Consider the following 25,099-nt stretch of genomic DNA (forward strand, 5'->3'; position numbering starts at 1 on the left):
TGTTCTATTGATGGTGTCTTTCGCTGTACAGAAGCTTTTCAGCTTAATGTAGTCCCACTTGCTCATTTTTGCTGTTGTTTTCCTTGCCCGGGGAGATATGTTCAAGAAGAGGTCACTCATGTTTATGTCTAAGAGGTTTTTGCCTATGTTTTTTTCCAAGAGTTTAATGGTTTCATGACTTACATTTAGGTCTTTGATCCATTTTGAGTTTATCTTTGTATATGGGGTTAGACAACAGTCCAGTTTCATTCTCCTACATGTAGCTGTCCAGTTTTGCCAGCACCATCTGTTGAAGAGACTGTCATTTTGCCATTGTATGTCCATGGCTCCTTTATCAAATATTAATTGACCATATATGTTTGGGTTAATTTCTGGAGTCTCTAATCTGTTCCACTGGTCTGTGGCTCTGTTCTTGTGCCAGTACCAAATTGTCTTGATTACTATGGCTTTGTAGTAGAGCTTGAAGTTGGGGAGTGAGATCCCCCCTACTTTATTCTTCTTTTTCAGGATTGCTTTGGCTATTCAGGGTCTTTGGTGTTTCCATATGAATTTTTGAATTATTTGTTCCAATTCATTGAAGAATGTTGCTGGTAATTTGAGAGGGATTGCATCAAATCTGTATATTGCTTTGGGCAGGATGGCCATTTTGACGATATTAATTCTTCCTAGCCATGAGCATGGGATGAGTTTCCATTTATTAGTGTCCCCTTTAATTTCTCTTAAGAGTGACTTGTAGTTTTGAGAGTATAAGTCTTTCACTTCTTTGGTTAGGTTTATTCCTAGGTATTTTATTCTTTTTGATGCAATGGTGAATGGAATTGTTTTCCTGATTTCTCTTTCCATTGATTCATTGTTAGTGTATAGGAAAGCTACAGATTTCTGTGTGTTAATTTTGTATCCTGCAACTTTGCTGTATTCCGATATCAGTTCTAGTAGTTTTGGAGTGGAGTCTTTAGGGTGTTTTATGTACAGTATCATATCATCTGCAAATAGTGACAGTTTAACTTCTTCTTTACCAATCTGGATTCCTTGTATTTCTTTGTTTTGTCTGATTGCCATGGCTAGGACCTCCAGTACTATGTTAAATAACAGTGGGGAGAGTGGGCATCCCTGTCTGGTTCCCGATCTCAGAGGAAATGCTTTCAGCTTCTCGCTGTTCAATATAATGCTGGCTGTGGGTTTATCATATATGGCCTTTATTATGTTGAGGTACTTGCCCTGTATTCCCATTTTGCTGAGAGTTTTTATCATGAATGGATGTTGAATTTTGTCAAATGCTTTTTCAGCATCTATGGAGATGATCATGTGGTTTTTGTCTTTCTTTTTGTTGATATGGTGGATGATGTTGATGGATTTTCGAATGTTGTACCATCCTTGCATCCCTGGGATGAACCCCACTTGGTCATGGTGTATGATCGTTTTGATATACTGTTGAATTCTGTTTGCTAATATTTTATTGAGTATTTTTGCATCTACATTCATCAGGGATATTGGTCTGTAATTATCTTTTTTGGTGGGGTCTTTGCCTGGTTTTGGTATTAGGGTGATGTTGGCTTCATAGAATGAGTTTGGGAGTATTCCCTCTTCTTCTATTTTTTGGAACACTTTAAGGAGAATGGGTATTATGTCTTCTCTGTGAGTCTGATAAAATTCGGAGGTAAATCCGTGTGGCCCCGGGGTTTTGTTCTTGGGTAGTTTTTTGATTACCGTTTCAATTTCTTTGCTCATAATTGGTTTGTTTAACTTTTGTGTTTCTTCCTTGGTCAGTCTTGGGAGGTTGTATTTTTCTAGGAAGTTGTCCATTTCTTCTAGGTTTTCCAGCTTGTTGGCATGTAGGTTTTCATAGTAGTCTTTAATACTTCTTTGTATTTCTGTGGAGTCTGTCGTGATTTTTCCATTCTCATTTCTGATTACGTTGATTTGTGTTGATTCTCTTTTTCTCTTAGTAAGTTTGGCTAGAGGCTTATCTATTTTGTTCATTTTCTCAAAGAACCAGCTCTTGGTTTCATTGATTTTTGCTATTGTTTTATTCTTCTCAATTTTGTTTATTTCTTCTCTGATCTTTATTATGTCCCTCCTTCTGCTGACTTTAGGCCTCATTTGCTCTTCTTTTTCCAATTTCAATAATTGTGATGTTAGACTATTCATTTGGGATTGTTCTTCCTTCTTCAAGTGTGCCTGGATTGCTATATACTTTCCTCTTAGGACTGCTTTCGCTGCGTCCCACAGAAGTTGGGGCTTAGTGTTGTTGTGGTCATTTGTTTCTGTATATTCCTTGATCTCTATTTTGATTTGTTCATTGATCCATTGATTATTTAGTAGCATGTTGTTAAGCCTCCATGTGTTTGTGAGCCTTTTTGTTTTCTTTGTAGAATTTATTTCTACTTTTATACCTTTGTGGTCTGAAAAATTGGTTGGTAGAATTTCAATATTTTGGAGTTTACTGAGGCTCTTTTTGTGAGCTAGTGTGTGGTCTATTCTGGAGAATGTTCCATGTGCACTTGAGAAGAATGTATATCCTGTTGCTTTTGGATGTAGTGTTCTATAAATGTCTATTAGGTCCATCTGTTCTAGGGTGTTGTTCAGTGCCTCTGTGTTCTTACTTATTTTCTGCCCAGTGGATCTATCCTTCGGGGTGAGTGGTGTGTTGATGTCTCCTACAATGAATGCATTGCAGTCTATTTCCCTCTTTAGTTCTGTTAGTATTTGCTTCACATATGCTGGTGCTCCTGTATTGGGTGCATATATATTTAGAATGGTTATATCCTCTTGTTGGACTGAGCCCTTTATCATTATGTAGTGTCCTTCTTTATCTCTTGTTACTTTCTTTGTTTTGAAGTCTATTTTGTCTGATATTAGTACTGCAACCCCTGCTTTCTTCTCACTGTTGTTTGCCTGAAATATGTTTTTCCATCCCTTGACTTTTAGTCTATGCTTATCTTTGGGTGTAAGGTGAGTTTCTTGTAAGCAGCATATAGATGGGTCTTGCTTTTTTATCCATTCTATTACTCTGTGTCTTTTGATTGGTGCATTAAGTCCATTTACATTTAGGGTGACTATTGAGAGATATGTACTTATTGCCATTGCAGGCTTTAGATTCGTGGTTACCAAAGGTATTGAGAGATATGTACTTATTGCCATTGCAGGCTTTAGACTCGTGGTTACCAAAGGTTCAAGGTTAACTTCTTTAGTATCTTACTGCCTAACTTAGCTCGCTTATTGAGCTGTTATATACATTGTCTGGAGATTCTTTTCTTCTCTCCTTTCTTATTCCTCCTCCTCCATTCTTCATATGTTGTGTGTTTTGTTCTGTGCTCTTTTTAGGGGTCTTCCCATTTAGAGCAGTCCCTGTAGGATGACCTGTAGAGGTGGTTTGTGGGAAGCAAATTCCCTCAGCTTTTGCTTGTCTGGGAATTGTTTAATCCCGCCATCATATTTAAATGATAGTCGTGCTGGATACAGTATCCTAGGTTCAAGGCCCTTCTGTTTCATTGCATTAAGTATATCATGCCATTCTCTTCTGGCCTGTAGGGTTTCTGTTGAGAAGTCTGATGTTAGCCTGATGGGTTTTCCTTTATAGGTGACCTTTTTCTCTCTAGCTGCCTTTAAAACTCTTTCCTTGTCCTTGATCCTTGCCATTTTAATTACTATGTGTCTTGGTGTTGTCCTCCTTGGATCCTTTCTGTTGGGGGTTCTGTGTAATTCCATGGTCTGTTCGATTATTTCCTCCCCCAGTTTGGGGAAGTTTTCAGCAATTATTTCTTCAAAGAGACTTTCTATCCCTTTTCCTCTTTCTTCTTCTTCTGGAATCCCTATAATATGAATATTATTCCTTTTGGCTTGGTCACATAGTTCTCTTAGTGTTGTTTCATTCCTGGAGATCCTTTTATCTCTCTCTATGTCAGCTTCTATACGTTCCTGTTCTCTGGCTTCTATTCCTTCAATGGTCTCTTGCATCTTATCCATTCTGCTTATAAATCCTTCCAGGGATTGTTTCACTTCTGTGATCTCCTTCCTGACATCTGTGATCTCCCTCCAGACTTCATCCCACTGCTCTTGCATTTTTCTCTGCATCTCATCCCATTGCTCTTGCATTTTTCTCTGCATCTCTTTCAGCATGGTCATGATTTTTATTTTGAATTCTTTTTCAGGAGGACTGGTTAGGTCTGTCTCCTTCTCAGGTGTTGTCTCTGTGATCTTTGTCTGCCTGTAGTTTTGCCTTTTAATGGTGATAGAGATAGTGTGCAGAGCTGGTACAAGTTACCGCTGGAAGAGCTTCCCTTCTTGTTGGTTTGTGGCCTTCCTCTCCTGGGAGAATAGCGACCTCTAGTGGCTTGTGCTGGGCAGCTGTGTGCAGACAGGGCTTCTGCTTCCTGACTGTTTGCTATGGGGTTTATCTCCGCTGTTGCTGTGGGCGTAGCCTGGCTGGGGCTGCTCCTCCAAAATGGTGGAGCCCCGTTTTAGGGGGAGCGGCTGGGAGGCTATTTATCTCCATAAGGGGCCTCTGTGCTCCCTGCTGCCCAGGGGTTTAGAGTGCCCAGAGATCCCCAGAATCCATGCCTCTGGTCTAAGTGACCTGTCCTGCCCCTTTAAGACTTACAAAAAGCACTCTCCAAACCAAAACAACAACAGCAACAATGAGAGAGGGAACAGAAAAAAAAAAAAAAGGAAAAAACACTTGATTTTTTTTTTTGTCCTCAGGCGCTGGTCCCAGGCACCCGCTCACTGGTCCTGCTGCCCTGCCTCCCTAGCACCAGGGCCCCTGTCCCTTCAAGGCTTCCGAAAAGCACCTGCCCACTGGTCCCGCAGGGAAGAACGCGCGATATTCTTTGTCCTCAGGCGCCGGTCCCAGGCACCCGCTCACCAGTCCCACCGCCCTGCCTCCCTAGCACCAGGGGCCCTGTCCCTTTAAGGGTTCCAAAAAGCACTCGCCAAAAAGAGAAAAAAAAAGGGGAAAAACGCACGATTTCCTCCGTCCTCAGGTGCCGGTCTCAGGCACCCGCCCACCGGTCCCGCAGGGAAAAACGCGGGATATTCTTTGTCCTCAGGCGCCGGTCCCAGGCACCCGCTCACCAGTCCCGCCGCCCTGCCTCCCTAGCACTGGGGTCCCTGTCCCTTTAAGGCTTCCAAAAAGCACTCGCCAAAAAGAGAAAAAAAAAAGGGGAAAAATGCGCGATTTCCTCCATCCTCAAGTGCCGGTCCCAGGCACCCGCTCACCGGTCCCGCCACCCTGCCTCCCTAGCAACGGGGTCCCTGTCCCTTTAAGGCTTCCAAAAAGCACTCGCCGAAAAAAAAAAAAAACCGCTCCGGTTTCTTTCCACCCGCCGGGAGCCGGGGGGAGGGGCGCTCAGGTCCCGCCTGGCCGGGGCTTGTATCTTACCCCCTTTGCAAGGCGCTGGGTTCTTGCAGGTGTAGATGTGGTCTGGATGTTGTCCTGTGTCCTGTGGTCTCTATTTTAGGAAGATTTTTCTTTGTTATATTTTCATAGCTCTATGTGTTTTTGGGAGGAGATTTCCACTGCTCTGCTCACGCCGCCATCTTGGCTCCGCCTTCTTATTTGACTTTTTGATTATCACCATGTATGAAGTGTTACTTCCTTGTGTATTTTACTTGCATTTCCCTACTGACTAAAGATGTCAGGCATCTTTTCATGTGCCTTTTGGCCATTGTATATGTTCCTTGAAGAAATAGCTTTTCAGATCCTTTGCTCATTTTTTAATTGGGTTGTCTCCTTATTATTAAGTTGTAGGAATTACATATTCTAAATTCAAGTCCCTTATCAGATAAATGATTTGTAAACATTTTCTCCCTTTCTGTAGGTTGTCTTTTTACCTTCTTAATGGTGTCCTGTGAAGCATAAAGGGTTTTAATTTTGATGAATTTATCTGTTTTTGTTTTTGTTGCTTGTTCTTTAGGGTCATATCCAAGAATCCATTGTCAAATCTGTTGTTAAAAGATTTACTCCTACGTTTTCTTCTAAGAATTTTATAATTTTAGCTTTCACATTTGGGTCTTTGATCTATTTTGTGTTAGTTCTTTTATATGTTATGGGTTAAGGTCCAACTGCATTCTTTTGCCTGTGGCTTTCCAGTTGTCCCAACACCGTTTGTTGAAAAGACCATTTTCCCCCTTGGAGTGATCTTGACCCTCTTGTCAAAAATCAACTGATGATAAACACAGGAGTTTTCTCATTGCAGCTTTGAAAATAGCCTAAGTGTCCTTTAATAAGGGATGGATTAAGTTAAATTGAGTCCACACTGTTGAATATTATGCAGCTGTTAAAAAAAACAACCAACTCTCTCTATTTACTGATATGCTGTTAGGTAGAAAAAAGCAGGGTGAAGAAATGTGTGTAGGATGCTACTATTTATGTAAGAAGTTGGCAGGAAAGGAGGTATATCTGTATATCTTTGGGAGGATTCATTCATAAGGAACTGATGAAATGTTGTCTTTGGGAAGGGAACCTGAGAAGCTAGAAGATAAGGTAAGGAGATTTTCCACTGACTACCCTTTGTTATCTTTTGAAATTTGAACCATATTAATGTACTACCTAGTCAAAATGAAAATTATAAAATGAGTAAGATTTTGCCAGTACTGAACTTATTTTCTGATTATTGAAAGTTAGGCCTATGTCAAAAAGCTGTTAGATTTCTGATACCACTTAAACTTCAGTAGACTACAGAAATATCCTAGAATTTTTAACATGCAGCCAAGTAACAGCTCAGTTGCTAGAGGATTATAGCTAAAAACAATCAATTTGTAATATAAAACATTTATTTAATATCATACTAAGCATAGCATGAAATAGTAACAGGCAAAAAAGCGCTTTTCAGCTTTTAAAGCATTTTCATACTGTTACAACATTTAATTCTCAGAGCAATCTGGTTAGATACTCCTATTGTCACTATTTTCTAGATGAAGATACTGAAAAGCTGACAGGTTCCGTTATTGCCCAAGCCATTAAGAGGTAGAGCTGGGACTTGGATCCAGATCATCTGATGGTAGAGAAACTTTTAGAAGACTCCACTAATTGAGGGGCAGAATACAAGTTCCTGCTCTGCCTTCTTAGTGGCCAAGTGATCTTAGACGAGCTATTTAACTTCACAGATCCTCATAGGTAACATTGTTAGAATAAGACTACTATGTACTCTGCAGGGTTATTGTTAGAACTGAGTGAGATGTTGAGTAAAGTCAAATAGTAAGTGCTCAAGAAATGTTTGCCAGGTGGATTAGCAAATGTCAGGGAGCATTTTTGTGTTTCAGACTCCTGATCCTGACTGCTGTTTGTCTTGTACCTCTTCCTGGTGTAGGTAACAGACCAAGGGGTGCAGGACATAGATAACTACGGAGAAGGAGGAACAGGTTTCTCAGTTCGTTTAATCTAAAATTAATTGGAACTTTATCATGAGAAGGGAACTTAAGTCTTCATGTCTCCACCATACAGGTGCTGGTTCAGTTTCTTCTCTTCAAGAATTTAGTATACAAAAGTACGTCAAATTTTAAATGAGTTAGGAAATAATTGACTTGATAGATTAACTTGTTTAATGGTAGATTTGACCTTCTTAAATGTTCACTCTTATACAAAAATATTTTAAAAATTCAAAGATCTGTTGGTTCTGCAGTGATAATATGAAATGCCCACAAAAAAACAATTACTTGTGTTATTTTGAAAATGTCCCAATACTAGCATTATTTATATTGAGTCACAACTTTAATTTCAAAGAATTCTGTTGTAAGGAAGTTATATAATACCTTTGAATAATACATTTTTCTTCCTACCCAACAATTATTTACAGTAGAAATTAAAGTTCTGATTTGAATTTCTTATTTGTATTTGAAGTTCTTTTTGCTGCAGTATTTCATTAAAAGTATTTAAAATACCTTGAAGTACTGATAGAAGATTTTAGAGCTTTAAATATTTTTATCATCCATCCTGCTTTTCAGTGTATAAAACAGTGGCGTTTTTTGTTTTGTTTGTTTAAAGATTGTCCTTTTAGTAGTAATTGAAATATGACTAATTCACATGTTCAGTGTCAATAGGCCAGTTTTGAATTGGGCTGATATCTTACTCAGTATTGAATCAATATAATGTGTTATACTATTTTTAAGTGGAATAAGTATTACATCCTAATTTTTCTGTATTCATTTGCATATTTAATATTGAGTAAATGACAATTAGATGAAGACTAAGAAAGACAAAAGCTTTCGTTGTGAGAACCATATAGGAATTACATCCCAAGATAAAGGACCAGTTCTAACACTATTGGGATTTAATACATAATTAAGTCACATTATTTTAACAAGATTATTCCTTAAAGTAAATAAAAAATGACTACAGATTAAAGAATAAAAACAAAAGGATACTATTTTAAAGAAACCTGAAAATATTTGGTTCCTTAAAAAATTCTGCCGGTTTCTTTTGGTATACTTATTGCTTGCTGAACATATGCAATTTGTACTAGTTTAATTCAGTTTGTTGCTTTGGTATTATAATTGTGGGATTTTTTTTTAATTCACCAAAAATGATCATATTGTGACTTAAACATTCAAACAACAGTATAAAAGAACATAAAAATCAAAAAGCAAACCTCAATCAAAAAGACGGATCTAAGGTAGAATGCTTCCTTTAAAAGAAAGTCACAATCTGATCATTTTTGGTGAATTGAAAAATTTGAGTTTCTAAATAGGTCCTTGAATTTGTAATTATCTTGCCAAGGTAAAGACAGTCAGTAAGACCTATTTGTGTAGACAAACACAAGAGACGTCTTTGTATTGAAATGATGTTTTATAGAAAAAACACTGCACATTAAGAGTGAAAAGATAGTGTAGGACCGAAAATTTATACATACAAAAAATGGGTAATTTAGCCTTAATGTAGAAACAGAAGTTAGGGGCAAAGAGGCATTGTTTTTAGCATTCATTCATTGGGGAAGGGGAAAGTTTATTTAAGAATTCTGTTAAACATGTTTTGTCATCAGGAAGAGTTGTGTGGTATCTCTTGTTTAGATGAAGAGAGCAACAGTTGAAAAGGTCAACTCCATCCCAACAAGCACTGTTTCTATGACAGCTTATCTAAGCCATCGTGTTTGCTGTTAACTACCTCAGGTACCCGATACAGTATCTGGCACAGAGGAGGCATTCAAAATGGTCTATTTATTTCACTTAATATTTGATGTATTGAATTTCACTGGGGTCAAATAATGTGGACAGATACTTGGAGCTTACTCTCATGAAGATTGATCTGTAATATTGCTTTAGTAACTTTTGAAGTTTGTTAATAGTGAGCCATTTATTCTAGTCTCAGCCCTACTGACTGTGTATACATCTCTTAACTATAAAACTTAGCCAATTACCATACAATTCTGATGACTTTTTTATGGAAACTTATAAACCAGTGTCAGCACTGCTATAAATTAGTTAATAAAAAGGAATTTACATTCTTTTTATCTTGTTTATTACAAATATATATTTGTGTACATATATAGTAAAAGTTCAAATAATAGAAAAACATGGAAAGTTAAAGATCCTAGTAATGCTATCAAAGAAGCAGCCATTGCTAACAGATTTTATATATTCTAATTTTATCTGTGCATATAACATATGTAATTTAAAAACAAAAATAGTTATCCTAGTCACTGTTGTGTAACTTGCTTTTTTTCTCCACTTATTAGAAATGTCTTGAACAGTATGTGTGTATAATCTACCTCTTCTTGCACAGTATCCTTAGATAGTATATCTTCATCTAAAGTAATGGAAAATATCAGTTTACATTAGTTTGAACAATAAGGAAACTGTTGAAGTGTGGCTATACTTCTCAGTGACTTTCCTGGTTCTTGTCCTATGGCTAGTAGTGAGATGGGCAGCAGCATCTCTTCCTTGAGTCTTCCTAATCACTGGGAAAGAGCAGGGGATCACTGTGATTTAATTAGGCTAATCATCAGGGATAAGATGAATGTTGGGCAGTTAATCATCATTGCAAGTATTCCATGTATCATGATTTATTTAACTAATTTCCTATTCCATGGTTATAAATAATGTTATGAACACCTTTGTACCATATAATTTTGTGTACTCGTGCAAGGGTTTCAATAGAGTAGATTTCTGGAGTAGAATTACTAGATTAAAAGAAGTTGCTAGACAATGCCAAACTAAAGTTCTAATTTGAAGAGTATGTATGTATTACACACACATATATATATGCATACACACACACACACACACACACACACACACACACACACACACACACACACACACACACACACACACACCCTATGAACAGAACAGAGTGCTGGTTTCCCTGATTCTCTGTCAAGGCTGTTTACTTTTTATTGCTCTACCAGGGCTGCTGCCTACTGGGCTCTGCCAATTTCAGCTGAATATTTCAGGGATAGCCTTTCCCTTACCCTGCCTCCCTGCCTCCATTCTCTTTTTCTGCCTCATGTTATGGAAAACTGGATAGAAAATAGCATCTAGTCCTGAAAATGCATCTTCAAGGCAGGAAAAAATACTGGTGGCAGTTAAGATGGGAAGACAGCTTAAAAGAGAATTCACTTACTGTATCTGAGCAAATAGATAATCTGGACAATTCGCCCATGTGAAATGAGAGCAAGATGAAAAGAAATGGCATGGCAGTCCTAAAAGCACACTACAGAAGAAGAAGAAAAAGGCACACAGAAGACAATCCATTGTGGAAGAAAATATTGCCCAAGGACCAAAAGCAAACAAAAACTCCACACAATTTAGCATAGAAAATGTTATTAAGGATATGAATTCAATAAAATAAAAACTCAAAGGTGAGATAATGAAACCAAATGCAGTGGATAAGATTGCATAATTAACAAAATATATTGAAAATCTAAACCACACCATTACAGATCATAAATTAGAAACATAGACAAGTTAGAAAATCAAGTTCTACTGTGGAAGAAAGGTTTGAGCTAATCGAATGATGGGTAGGGAAGGAGTTGGGAAGAATAAATCAATCAGAGAAGAATGATAGAGAACAGACAAAGGAGATCATTTTAAGACTAGCCCCTAAAATACAAACCAAAAAATAATCCAAAGGTAAGATAGAAGACAGTCTTCCCAAATGAAGGAATGATTCAGTTTGCATATTCAGGGGGTTCCCTATAGCAAGAAAATAACGGAATGAATGAATTAGGGTTACAAAACAGAATATAAATGCCATAAAAATAATATAAGCAATAAAAGTTATACACTAGAAGTGGGGGAAGGGAAGATAATACTGGCAGCTAGGCTTATACCATCTAAGCAGAAGAGTGAAATATTAGTTTCTGGGAATAATGGTGCAAAAGAACAACCTACAGATACTGACACTTAGGGGTTTTCTGGAAGGCAGGGTTCCAACTCGACCCTTGGTAACAGTGAAGCCCACCAGTTGAGTCTTGCTAGTCATGCACAGTGAACATGATTTGTGTTTGTATTTTTTACAATCAACTAGTTTGTATTTTGCTTTTTGTTTTTTTAAAAAACATAACTTTATTGAGATAGAACTTAATACCACAAAACTCACCCATTTAAAGTGTAAAATTCAGTGGCATTTCGTATAGACACAGCTTTGTAACCATCACCACAATCTAATTTTAGGAAATTTCATCACCCCAAAATGAAGCTATGCCTATTAGCAGTCATCCTCGATTCTCACCCTTTCCCACCTACCACCTCACACCACATCCCCACCCTCCATCCCAGGCAACCAGTAAAATACTTTTCTGTCTCCATAGATTTGCCTGTTCTGGACATTTCATATATATTGTTTTACTTTAAGTAAAATGAGAAGTGAACCATCACTAGACACTTAAGGAAAACCTGTAAAATGAAATGCGGAAATGAAAACAACAAAAAAGAAGCAGTGGAAACAAGCAACATAAAGCCCAGAAGATAACTTTAAAAAATGTATCTTTTTTACATCCATAAAACATGAACAGGAGGCAATCAAATGGAATATTTAGGGAATAAGAAGGCTCTTGGGAATTAAAAATATGGTGGGAAGAAATTCAACAGAAGTAGAGACAAAGTTGAAAAGATCCCTTAGTCAAGCAGAAAGGCAAAGATACAGGAAATGAGTTCAAAGGTAAGGAAATCACTAATTCAAAACAATAGTATTCTTGGCAAAAGAGTAAGAAGAAAAATAGAAAATATTTAAGGGATCTGGGCAGAAAAAGCAAATTTTTGAATAAAAGAAAATTTCAAGAACCAGAAGACCTGAGAGATTTCAGGTTAGGCAGGCCCGTGTAATTCCAGCCTAGTGGATGGAAAGACACCCACTCCCAAACACATCATTTTGAAATTTTAGATAACCAGGAATAAAGAGACAATTCTAAAGGCTCCCAGAGAGGGCAGTATCTCCTAGAGAGAGCATTGGTGGGCAGGAACATGTTAACAGTCCTCCCAGAAAACTGGGAGCAAGAATGACTGAACTTCTCAGGTGGGAAACAAAACAGTGGAGCAGTGCCTTCAAAATTGGGAGGCAAAATGATTTCCAACAATTATAATAATTTTCAGACTTTAAACATCTCTAAAATCTATTTTCCACATACCCTTTTATCAGGAAAATCTATTGAAGGAGGTGTTTTAAAAAAAAAGAAAAAGGGAAAATAAAAGGAGGAAGTCTTGGAATCTAGGAAACAGGAGATCCAGAAGTACGGAGAGAAGCAAAAGAATCCCAGGCTACTGCCGTAGGGGACTCAGGACAGCAGCTGCACTCGGGCCTCGGGAGCACCTCGTGCAGTTTGGAGCAGGTGAGGTGTCTCAGTAAAAGGGAGAACAGAGCACAAACAAGCATTTACAGGCGATGTTTAGTTTCTTTGGAATATTGGAGAATGATTTAGTGATAGGCACATAGGCAAATGGAGAGTAAAAAAGAGGCAGTTCTTTCAAAAGAAAATTAAAAATTTACTATAAGAAAGGAAATGTAATAGTGGTTTACATGTGGTTCAGCTGTGATAAATACTTTCATGATCATCATTTAGATACTGTGTTTGCTATTGATTGAGCTGAGGGGAAGAGATGTTAGCATCAGAAATGGGGATAAGAGAAATGTGTATGAGGATGGGAGGCTTGTTGGTAAAAGTGCTAACTCATTATAGAAAGCAGAAAGTAACTAAATCTTGAAAAATCTATACATGTATGTGTTCTTTAAAATTTGAGGTGCATAGAATAGACAGTGAAGAGTTCAAAGTGTCTGCCTCAAGAGCAGAAATCGGAGTGGGGAGGAGGGGATGCAGGGAGGGATTATTATTATTATTAGTGTAATTGTGATCTTTGACTTAAAAGGTTTTTACACATTATTTTGATAAATATATTTTAATTTTAAAAAGATGAGCAACAGAATTTTTTCATTTTTTAAATCTAGGTCTTGAATCCATTCTTTTACATTTATTATATACATGATCATAAACACTCTTCGATACATGAAACAAAATAGGGGACGACCTCTTGGATGTTTGCACTTTTTATTTTGACAAGATGGCCAAGTGTTGTAAGAATGAAAAATGTGAAGACATGGGTCTTGCCCCTTAGCCTGAGTAACATGGTGCTTATAAGTTAGATCAGACATGTATGTACTAAATTTTACTGAAACTATAGCTCTGATAATACTGCTGCCTTGATTTCAAATCTTCAGTGTCTTCTTTAGTTTGACTTTTAGGCTTTTCTAAAATCCCAACCCTAAATCTACTACAATGAGATACCACTTGACACCTACTAAGATAACTATAATCAAACAAGTGTTAGCAAGAATGTGGAAAAATTGGAACCCTCATATACTGTTGGTGGGAATATAAAATGGCTCAGCTGCTTTGGAAAACAGTTCGGCAGTTCCTTAGAAGGTTAAACATAGTTGCCATACCAGCCATTCTATTTCTTAGTATATCCCCAAGAAAAAATGAGAATATACATCCTCAGAAAGCTTGTACATGAATGTTTAGAGTAGCACTATGCACAGTAGTCAAAAATTTGAGACAACTCAAAATATCCATCCACTGTGGGTTTATGGGAAAAATAAAATGGGGTATATCCATTACAACAAAATACTTTGAAATAAAAAAGAATGAAGTATTTTTACATGCTACAAAATAGATGAATCTTGAAAACATTGTGCTAAGTGAAAGAAACTAGTTGCAAAAGATCATGCATTGTATGATTCTATTTATATGAAATATTCAGCATAGGCAAGTTCACAGAGACAGAAAGTGGATTAGTGGTTGCCCAGGGCAAGAGGGAAGGGGTCATGTCATAGGGAGTCGCTGCTAATGGATAAAGGGCTTCATTTTGGGGTGATGGTTGCACAACTCTATAAATATACTAAAAAACATTGAATTGTACACTGTAAATGAATGAATTGTATGGCTAGAAAAGGGTTTTCTAAAGTACTCAATAAGCTGCTATTTTTTAAATCCTGTTAACTCTAACCTACTTTTCCAGCCTCGTTTCCCATCTTTCCAACTCAGTCTCAACCAGTTTTACTATGTTCTTTGCACCTGCAGTGCAGCTCTTTTTCCTGTTCTTCAAGAACAAATGGTATGCATCCTAGCAAATCCTACTGAACCTTCTCCTCTCCTAAAAATGGAAGAAGTAAACTCTTATTAGCAGAAAGTGAACTCTATTCTCAATCTCTACCAAACTTTATGTCTCTAGGCTCATCACTTTATGTATCGCAACATTGATGAGTTGCATGTTAAGTGAAAGCTAGTCAACATTTTTCAACCAAATGCAGTCAAAAACTAATTATTTAAATTCCCTGAACAGTACAGTTCTCTATTTATGCTCAATTCATCAGTTTTTTCCCCCTCCAAGATTGGAACAGATCTCTGTTCTGTTGAATGCTATTTGAAGAAATTGACTTGCTTTTTAGATGTTATATAAAATTAAAAAAAAACAATAAAACCCAGCAAGTCACAAATTTGCCTATACAGTGATTGCCTCCCACCTTCTTCCATCAGCAATTTTCAGTAGAAACAAGCTAAAGTTCTTATCTTGTATAGGTGGGGTAGGGGCTTAATGAGATGGACAGGTGATAGAGGGATTGGTTTACAAACTGACTTGTCATTGAGGACTATTTTAATTTGAGTGTAATAATTGGTCTGTTTCTAATGAAAGAAATCATCTAACAAAACAAATGTTTTCCCTTTTTTCCACACCAGCTAAAAGAAACTGCTTTTCATAAACTTGATAATAACTCAGCCCTGCATTTCAAACAATTGAGTATTTGTACCCTACTTAATGCATTGTGAAGTTAATTAATGCATGTATCTAATGTAACCAGACTCACGTCCCACGCAGCTAAGTGGTCACACTATGAGGGGAGGCTGAAACCAAGACCTACTAAGAGAATGGCAGAATTATGTCTTCCCACCATTAAATTTTAAAATATGCACTTAATAAATAAGAATGGTAGGCAAAATCATTAGCTTATTTGAAATATTTTGTTCTCTTTCTCTACTCCTTCCTTACCAAGTAAATAGAGCTAGTTTGTTTAAATGAAATGTGCCATAAAAAAGACTAGTCAAATAAATGACATTCCTTTCATGCAATGGAATACTATGGAATAGCACAATAGAATACTACTATAGCTGTTAACACTGGAAACCATACATTCAGTTGAATACTGGTATAGCTGTTTACAAGGGAAAACAAAACAACTGGGTCTATAACGATGCATTTGAGTTTTTTTTTTAAGGTATGTGTGCATGTGCATCTATACAAATACACATATTCTAAAAAATTGTGTTTGTGCATGCATAAAATTTTCTAGAAGGATACGTAATAATTTGGTAATAGCAGTTGCTTCTGGAGAAAGGAGATAGAGTTGATGATAAGGGTGGGAGGAAGACTTAGATTTCATTGCAGATGCTCTTTCATATTGTTTGACTTTAATATGCACTTATAATACCTTTCCAGCTGAAAAACATATCTTCCTACCAATTGTTAATAGTTCATAGTAAATATTTGTCAATTTGAGATGCTTTTTTTAGTGAATAGAATATATGTGTATACTGTTAATTTTGAATCTCCAGCAGCTAAGATATATATACTACCAATGACTTACATATTTGTGTTTTACAGAGTCACATCTGTTTGGGAGAACAGTCTCCAGATCACTACAATTTCTAGTTTTGTAGGATCATGGCTTGGAGCCTTCCCTATTCCACTTGATTGGGAAAGACCATGGCAGGTTGGTTTCTGCTACTTAAAGCAGCAAAATAAATATTTGTACAATGATAGTAAAACCAATGAAGCTAACTAGTGTGTACATGTAAATACTAGCATCAGTTAAGTAAGGATGCCAATTTTCTCTATCACTGTAATCTAGGCAACTTCTTATTGAGGCCCGTCTCAGTGCCACAGGCACCCAGATCAGCCTGGTTCTACCTTCCAGAACTCTTTTTTCTACATGTATAGGTGAATGAACAGGCTTAATTGTGAATCTGTATAGGAATTTTTTTAAAGATAGGCTAGAAGTTGCAAGAATTCCTTATTTTCAACTTTGATATTCATTGCCTTTGTGGTCTTAGATTCATATTTTCTTAACTTGATTTATGGCCAAGTTGAATGTTGATCTTGAAGTATTTTTTAAAAGCATATACCAAATTAAGTTTTGAAACAGAGATACATGATAATGGAGGAAGCTCATCAATACCAGGGTTTTGTTTCCTAACACAATAGGATACAGCTAATAAGCTAGGTAGAGCACTAAGGTAAGGGTTTTTATCCCCTTTTTACAGATAAACTGATACCTAGAGGACATTTAATATTTCCAAGGTCACTGAGCTACCAGTGGATATATCTTTGCCTTAGTTTTTAATGGCTTTGTAGTATGCCATTATATAATTATCCAAAATTTAACAAATTTACTATTGATCATTTAGGTTATTACCAATATTTTACTATTATAAATAGTACTTTGATAAATTTCTTTGAATCTTTATCTCCATGGATTTTTCCTATTATTTCCTTAATTTCTCCCAAATGGAATTGTGGTAGTAAAAAAATACACTTTTTTTCCCACATGAAGATAGTTTTTTTTCTGATTGCAAAGACAGTATACATTTTAGAAAATTCAAACAATATTAATAATTATGAAGAAAAAAGTAAAAATTACCAGATCTCCAACCACCAGAGGCAACCCCTATTTGTATTTTGGTGATAATTTTTGCAGCTCTCTCTCCATGTGTGTAACTATTTATATATGTTAATTTCAATCTGCATTTTCCCCCCCTTTAGCCATATATTGTACTCATTCAGTGAAAACTTACATATATGTAATATTCCATTAGTTGGGTAAAAGCATATATCAGTTTCTTATGAATGGACATTGAGATTGTTTACAGTTTCACAATTATTTATTCTTATTATGGTATTACTATGCTAAAACATACTTTTGCATATTCATTCATTTTTTCCTTTAGTTGTAATTTCTAGGTATTGAATGACAGATTAAAGCTTAGCTTGTATTTCACTTTCCAGAGGTCCTTGAGGGGTCTGGATTATATGTCTTACACTTAACTGCCTACATAAATCCATTCTTTATGCTTTCTGTTAGATGTTCTCTCCTAGACAAGTTGTTCTTATATATTCAGTAAGTCTGGTGGGTTTGGCCTTCCCTATATTGGTTCTTTGTGTTATAGAAATCCCTGGAGGTTTGGGGTGTGTAGTGTCACTGATATCTTTTCCAAGGTTTTAGTACTTCATTAATAAAGGTTTTCTTTATACTTCCTTGACCATTTCAGCGATCACTGGGAAATGGGGACTCATTTGCACTCAAGTTACAATCTTATTATGAAACTTAATTTCACTCAAGTGTCAGTGATTTCTAAATTGGAGAAGGGCAATCAAAATCATTGAAAAGTATAAATAGAAAATTGTGTTTTAATCTGTAGTAGAATAATTACTTTTAGATTCATACAATTAAATCTAAATACAAAATATTGATGTATATAACATAATAATATAGAATATATAGAATATATAAAGCATCATGGGCCATCAGCATTAATGAGTTGGCATGGTAATGTGCAAGTAGCATGTCAGTTTGCATGTAGATGGAATATTGAAGGATGTGAAAATTTGGTATCTTACACATTTAAATCTTCTGTTCATAAGACTATGCAGAAACAGAAACTGAATTATGAGTAGTAGATGTTTTTGTAAAATCTTGATGTAGGTTTGCATAGAAAATATGTATGTTATTCGTAGTCCAGTTATCCATTTTGGATTGTTCAGGCTTTTGGCTACTGACTCTCATTTTTGTACCTCAGTGGTTGTTTTATAAGAGGTAAGCTGGATCCAAATCCATGGTATCAGGCTTTTAAAATTAATGTAAAGTTTCTATTTGAATTAATGACTTTTAAAAAAGATTTTCTAGCTAGCTAATTTGAATCTGTAACCATTGTTGGCTTCATTAAGAATGTTTCATTCAACTGAAATATTACTGGTTGTTTACTTACCTTTACTGTTGGATTGTTTTAGAGTGTTGCAAGTTAATGACCCACTTATTCACTATAATCTTTTAAAATTATGATACGTATATAGTGGAATGATAGAATTGAGGTATAATTATCTTTTGTTCATGCAATAATTGCCTGCTCCTCTCCCTTCTAGCAGTTATTGACTGATAAACTAGAGAAATGATGAGTTTCTTTTTTTTTACTTTTTATTTTCAGCAAAGTGTTTTGTTTTGTTATTCTTAAGTGTAACTACACAAAATAAGTACTCAGCATGGCTCTTGGTGCTGACAGAATCTGCCTGAGAAATAATAAGCTAGAAAAAGGAATATGGCATTACCTCAAAAATTGAGATTTTTCTAGAGCAGAATTTCATGAGAAATTTTGTATACACTTTATTATCTAAAATGTAACATGTATTAGGAGATTTTACTTCTTTGCTCCATGTAGCCCAATATAGATTTGATACATCTGTGGTAAAGCAAGCTTTTCTGGATTGTTATCTGGTTTTATTTATTTCCTAGTCAGAGAAAGAAGAATGTCTGGTTAAGCAAGTATACCTTCTTTAAAACCACACACACAACCCCACAAAAACTTTTACATGTTTTAGTTCGATTTTCTTTACTTTGAACTCAAATCTAACTTTGTATATAGTTTTTTGTATACAGTTTCAGAGGCCAAACATAAGATTATAATAATAATGTCGGGGTCTGTATTGAGCAATTTCAAGCACATTTATATTTTTTAAATACTTTCATCAACAAATGACCAGAAAGACCCATTGAAAATATGTACTCAGTGAAAAAGCTTTTTTACAGACTGATGTGAATTTTAAATAGTTTGAAGTAATGACAAGTGACAGAAGATACTAGGCATCTTTATAGTTGGAGGAAGCTTTCCCTTTGTAAGAGGCAACAGGAGGATTTGATTTAAAAGAATATGGTAAGGTTGCTATCCACTACATTGTTGGTCATCTTTGTTGTTTTTTTTAAAAAAATATTTTTTAAAGTGATTTTGCCTTTCTCCCCTGCCTTAATTATTTGCCTTTCAATATAGCAAGAAAGTAAACATTTAAATTACCCAGAACCTAGACAGTCTTCTTCACTCCCAGAGAAAGTTTATAGTTATAGTTACTGACAAAATACTTTGTGGAAAACTTTTGTATATTACAATTTGATGCTTTATCTGTGTCACTAAGTAACTATTCAGTACATATTTGTTGAGTTCTTAGTGTGTACAAAGCACATATTTTATGTAAGTATACTTAAATACTACATAGGACTGGAATTTATAACAATAATTTAGATATAGATTCAGATTTAACAGAATGTAAATATTTTGTAGAATAGATAATCAAGAGCTTTCATCTAGAAAATGTTTTAATCCTTTAGAAAAATGAGCTAGTATTTCATGTTATAAAAGAAATTAATGAGAAGTTAAAAAAATGTTGGTTATTCTGAGCAAAGGATATTTGCTGTGAAGTTTTTAAACCCACGTTTTATTAGTAGGTAACAGGTAACATAATTAAACGTTCTAGATCAGATTACTGGGTTCAAATCTTGGCTCTGCCACTTGCTAGTGAGGATTAAATAATATAATCCTCATAAAATATTTAGTTCAGAACCTGACACATAGTTACTGCTTAATGTTACAGGCCTTTATGACTTACAAAAGCAGTTTAGCATTCCCAAAAAATGCAAATTCCATTATCAGTTCTCAAAGTGTTAGGGAGTGTTAAGTGTCTCAGTTTGTTATTTTATTCATTCTGCTGGCAGCCTGTCATTTGGTAGAATGAACTGTTTATCCATTTTTCTCTGGTATTTAGGTATTTAGGGTATTTGAATTTCACATAACTTCCAGTCCTGTCTGACATTTGAGATAGCAGTAGAAAGAAAATGTAACATTTGTAGATCTTTGTGTGTACCAGGCATGGGGTGTGCCACTGTCACATAAGTACCTTTATCCTGACAATTGAAGTGCCAGATCAGTGTTTTTTACACATAAGAAAATCCAAGTGTGGGGAGAGGAGTACACATCTTGCTGAACATTACTTGGCTTATAAGAGGAAGACAGGATCCGAACTTTATTTTGTTCATTGCTAGAGACTCTGAAACAGCTTTTTTTTAAAAAAATGGCCGTTATTTAGATCTCTTTGGAAAAGCTTGAGTAGATACTATATTGCATTTCTTTCCCCACATAAGCATTTCATTTAAATGCCCTGACCACTCTGCTGCTTGTACATACTTTAGACCATGAAATTAAATATATTTGTACGAGAGTATATGAAGCTAATTCCAAGACTTTTGTGCCTAGAAAACCCACAAATGCCTTTGAATTCTGGACTTCAATGTTTCCAAAAATGGAATTAAACTAAATAATAAAATCTTTTCTGAGCATGTTTATTTCTTATAAAGTTAAAACCCAAAGTTGATTCAAATTGTCTTTAAAACAATTTAAAGTTGCTTAAAAATATTTGTACCTTTTTCCATCAGATACCAGAAAAAATGAGACTGTTAAATTTTAAAATCCTTTTTTTTCTCTGGTTTTGGCAGGTTAAAAAATTCATTGTCTGTGAACATATATTCATTTTCTAAAGTCACAGATGCCACAGATAATTCATTCATTGAAGCTAGAGATCATAGGGATTATAACCAAATGAATTACTGCAAATAATGCTAGAATGAGGGATGAAACTAAGGTTATGGATTTACTAGAAAAGTTGCATGTTTTTAGGTTAATTGGTATTTTTTACCAAAGGTATTACAGTGTTATAGACAGTCCACAGTAAAATACCAATTTATATAAATATGATTTATATGTTTTGAGTATGGAAAAAAAAACCCACAATATTTAACTGACAGAAAATTATTTTAGATGTAAAAGGTGGGTTTATTGTAGGGTAGTCATGTGACAATGCTCTGCTAGTGAGACTTTCATGTGAGAGAGAATAGTGCTGGCCAGGTTAAATGCAAATGATCTTGGCATGGAACTTTTAGTGTCACTTTGACAAGAAGTTCCAGACAGATTACACACCACAAATAGATAGCTCTTCCTAAATGTGTACTCTTCGTCATAGTGTAGATTTACAACTAGAGAAATGTTTCCAGATGAGTAGATTCATCTGTACATGTATTCCTATATCAGACAATAGCATTTGCTTTAAGAATATCTGGAAATCATATCTCTTGCAACCAAATTCAAAGAAAAATATAAATGATCATTTAAAACTAATAAAGTGTCAGCAGGCTTTGAAAGATGAGTTCAGTTTGTCATGCAAATGCAAATTTGTGATAAGCATAATAAAACGAACATATTAAAAAGTAGCTTGTGAGAAATCTAGAACTGCCTGGGTTTTATCTTTCTTTTTGATCTGAAAGCCAGTAATCCTAATGGTTGTGAGTTGTTCTAAGCATTTCTACATGTTCTGATTGGCAGACAGGTCAGTTGCCTCAAGGTATCTGTGATGGCACATACCTTTCCAAAAAATTATAATTACATTGCAGCACATATTTCTAAGAATTTGTTATTAAAATTTATCCAAAATTAAATAATCTTAGTTTGCACATTATTGCTTGCTTTATATTAGGGGCTCAATAAATAGTTTTGAATCAGTGGAATCATTCATATGAGACTCTTAAAAATGACACAAATGTCTAAAACCACTGTACTTAACGCTTCTTAAAATTTCTGAAACACAACAGCTAGGAGCAGGAATCACTCTTCTGTTTCTAAATCGAGGCTACGTATGGTTAATATAATGCAATGTGTTAGATGGCTCTTGGGAGTTTTCTTGTAAGCTTTATACTTTCCAGATATTTCATGTGAAGGTTGTATGAAAGATGATTATATTACAAGAGCAAGGGAATAGTTCCTTCAGCACAGTATAACATTGCTCATTAACTATTTTATTTGTTCTAAACTGCTGGTTCTAATTATTACCTAGCAGTGTCACCTACCTAAGAAATACTTATATTAGTGACCATATAATTTTTTCAAGTTAAAACACACAATAGAGAAAATGATAGTGATGCATGGTACTTTACAGCTTTCATGACAAATTTTAAAATACAGTAATAGGCCCATGTTTTTAGGACAAGAGATAATATTAAATTTTGCACATTGGTAAACTGAAGCTCAGATGTTAAATGACCTGGCCAGTAAGTGGCTGACCTGGTCCTGCAATTCAGATAATTCTCACTCCACTGTCCAGGCTGCTTCTCAGAAAAGCAAAATAAAGCTCCCAAGCAATATATGAAGTACTTTAAAAGGCAGCCTAATGTTTTTGTATAATTTTAAAACATTTTGCTGATATTTTAAACTAATTTTTTCTTAAAAATTATCTAATTTCAAATACCTGATCATTTTAGGAAACCTGCAGGAGATTATAAACTGCCATAGTCAGTGACATACCAAATTAGCCATTATATGGAGTATCAAAAACTTGCGGGTATCATTTTAGTGACACATTAACGTTAAAAATCTATTTGTACTTAATATGTATTAAAGAAACAAATATTGTGCATATTATAATTAAGCAAATATATTTAAGCTGTTTACTCTCAAGTCACATAACGACAGATAAATGCCATCATTAAAACTGGTCGTTAAGACTCTGAAGCCAAAATATATAAAGGGTCAACATATTTGTTTGGCCAACTAGAACAGTTAATATATTTGTTAGGCTAGAGTAATGAAGAATGGGGATTCTTAACCAGAAGTCCATAGATGGGCTTGAGGTTTGTGAATGCCTGGCAATTACATTATATGTATATCACACACACACACACACACACACACATATATATATATATATATTACACATATAAAATATATGGGTCATGTTTGACAAGGAACCATGAATTATGTTAGATGTAGGTTTTTAAAAATATTTTGTAAGTACTTAAAATTCTGGCAGAATTTTTAATAGAATCAGCATTAGAGATGGTGCATTTGGGGAATGATGGGTGGTCTAGATTATGACAACTTATTCTATATGTGTCCGTTTGGAATATGGACTAAAAGATTAGTATCAATTATAGCCAGCATGCATTGGTCACTTGTACTATGTGTCAGATACTGTTATAGGTATGGTTATATATACTGCATAGTGCCTTACCTCATTTAATCATTGCAGCAACCCTGTGAGGTGAGTTTTATGATCATTTTGCAGATGAGAAGCCAAAACATAAAAAGGTAAGGTGACTTGCCCAAGCTCACAAATTTAAGTAATGGCAGTCAAGACTCAAGTCCAATCTAATACAAAAATCAGTGTTGTTAATCACTATTCTGTAATACTTACAACATACTTTGAAAAATACTCAAACACTACATAACTGTACCAGAACATTTTCTTACCTAAAACATAAGCAGACTATAGTAATGCCTGGTCAGAAGAGAGCAGGTAGTCTTCAGGTAGAAATTAGTTTGTATAATATTGAAATGTCTTTCAACCAGCAATTACATTGATTTCTTTAACAGAAAACATATAAAATTATATCTGTATATTTCTTATTAAGAAGTTGTTTTTTAGCTTATTAGGGTGCAATTGTTTTATTTCTGAAGGAAAAATAACTTAATTGCTGGTACTGTGTACCCAGGCCCTATAATTCTAAGCCTTGCTTAATGCTGATTATTTTAAGAGAACATTGATCTTTTTTAAATAATGAGAAATACATTATAATAAGGAGTCATTTGATTTAGAGAGATAATAGTAGTACTCTAAGCAAGATACTTTGTTCACATGGTATAGCTACTCATTTTTTAAAATAGGTTTTTCTTTGTAACAGTAATCTTAATAATTTTACCCACTTGGATTTTACTATCTTTCATTACCCAACAGGGTTTTTCATTTTTATTTAGTGCTTAAAAAATTTTTTTTTAATTTATAAAAAACTGGATAAAAAGATGTTCATTTTGGTGGCAAATGCTTGTGGATTACTTTCTTTACAGGAATGTTTTTGTTTTGAATTTTCTATTTTCCTTAAAAACAAGATAATTATATATAGCTGTCTCAGATTATAATAATTTGGAGAAGTGTTGCAGCAATGCAGTGAATTGTCTGTTCAATAGATAACACCATGTTGTTTTTAATGTTACTTGTGACATGAAGAATGTTAAATAGGGGCATCTCTATGTGAGACAAGTAAATCATTTAAAAATGGAAAACTTCAAGATCTAATTATGACAATATGTGATTAAGCCAGGACTATTTGACAAGTCATTATGAATTCTGTTGCCATGGTGTAGTTTTAATTTGTTTATGGAATTATAAGAAGGTTAGTAGGAAACTGCTGGAGGAAAGGTTATTAGTGGGCAACCTCCCTCAGCTCCTTTCAGCTGCTGCTTTTGCCATTCCCATCTTAGTCTACGAAGATCGGGAAAGTTGCCTTCATATGAAGAAACCCTCTTTTTCAAAAATGACTGTTATGATTAAGGACTACTTATTTCAGGAAAACCAAGCTGGAAAGTCCGACCCATCACTAGCAAACAGTCTTCAAAGCCAGTTCAACATTTTAATTTGCTGATAGCGTGGATTTCTTGAGACCTTGAATAACAGCAAGTGTTCCAAGCCTTAACCCCTCATTAGACAAAACTTTTTAGCCAATATTTATTTCATTTTTGGCATTCCATTG

At 35.1% G+C, this 25,099-nt stretch overlaps 1 protein-coding gene across 3 annotated transcripts in view; it reads left to right on the forward strand.

The window, feature by feature from the left end:
• Window positions 1-25,099, forward strand: part of PIGF (phosphatidylinositol glycan anchor biosynthesis class F) — a 39,122-nt gene that overhangs the window by 10,908 nt on the left and 3,115 nt on the right. For 2 of the 3 annotated variants that reach the window (XM_073213548.1, XM_073213538.1), the window contains exon 5: window positions 16,090-16,198. In XM_073213548.1, coding sequence (XP_073069649.1) covers window positions 16,090-16,198 — 109 coding nt within the window. Of the gene's footprint in view, window positions 1-16,089; window positions 16,203-25,099 lie in introns of all 3 variants that reach the window. The other variant, XM_073213553.1, reaches the window with a different exon arrangement.

Source organism: Manis javanica, chromosome 1, assembly GCF_040802235.1.
Source record: "Manis javanica isolate MJ-LG chromosome 1, MJ_LKY, whole genome shotgun sequence".
NCBI classification, from domain to species: Eukaryota; Metazoa; Chordata; class Mammalia; order Pholidota; family Manidae; genus Manis; species Manis javanica.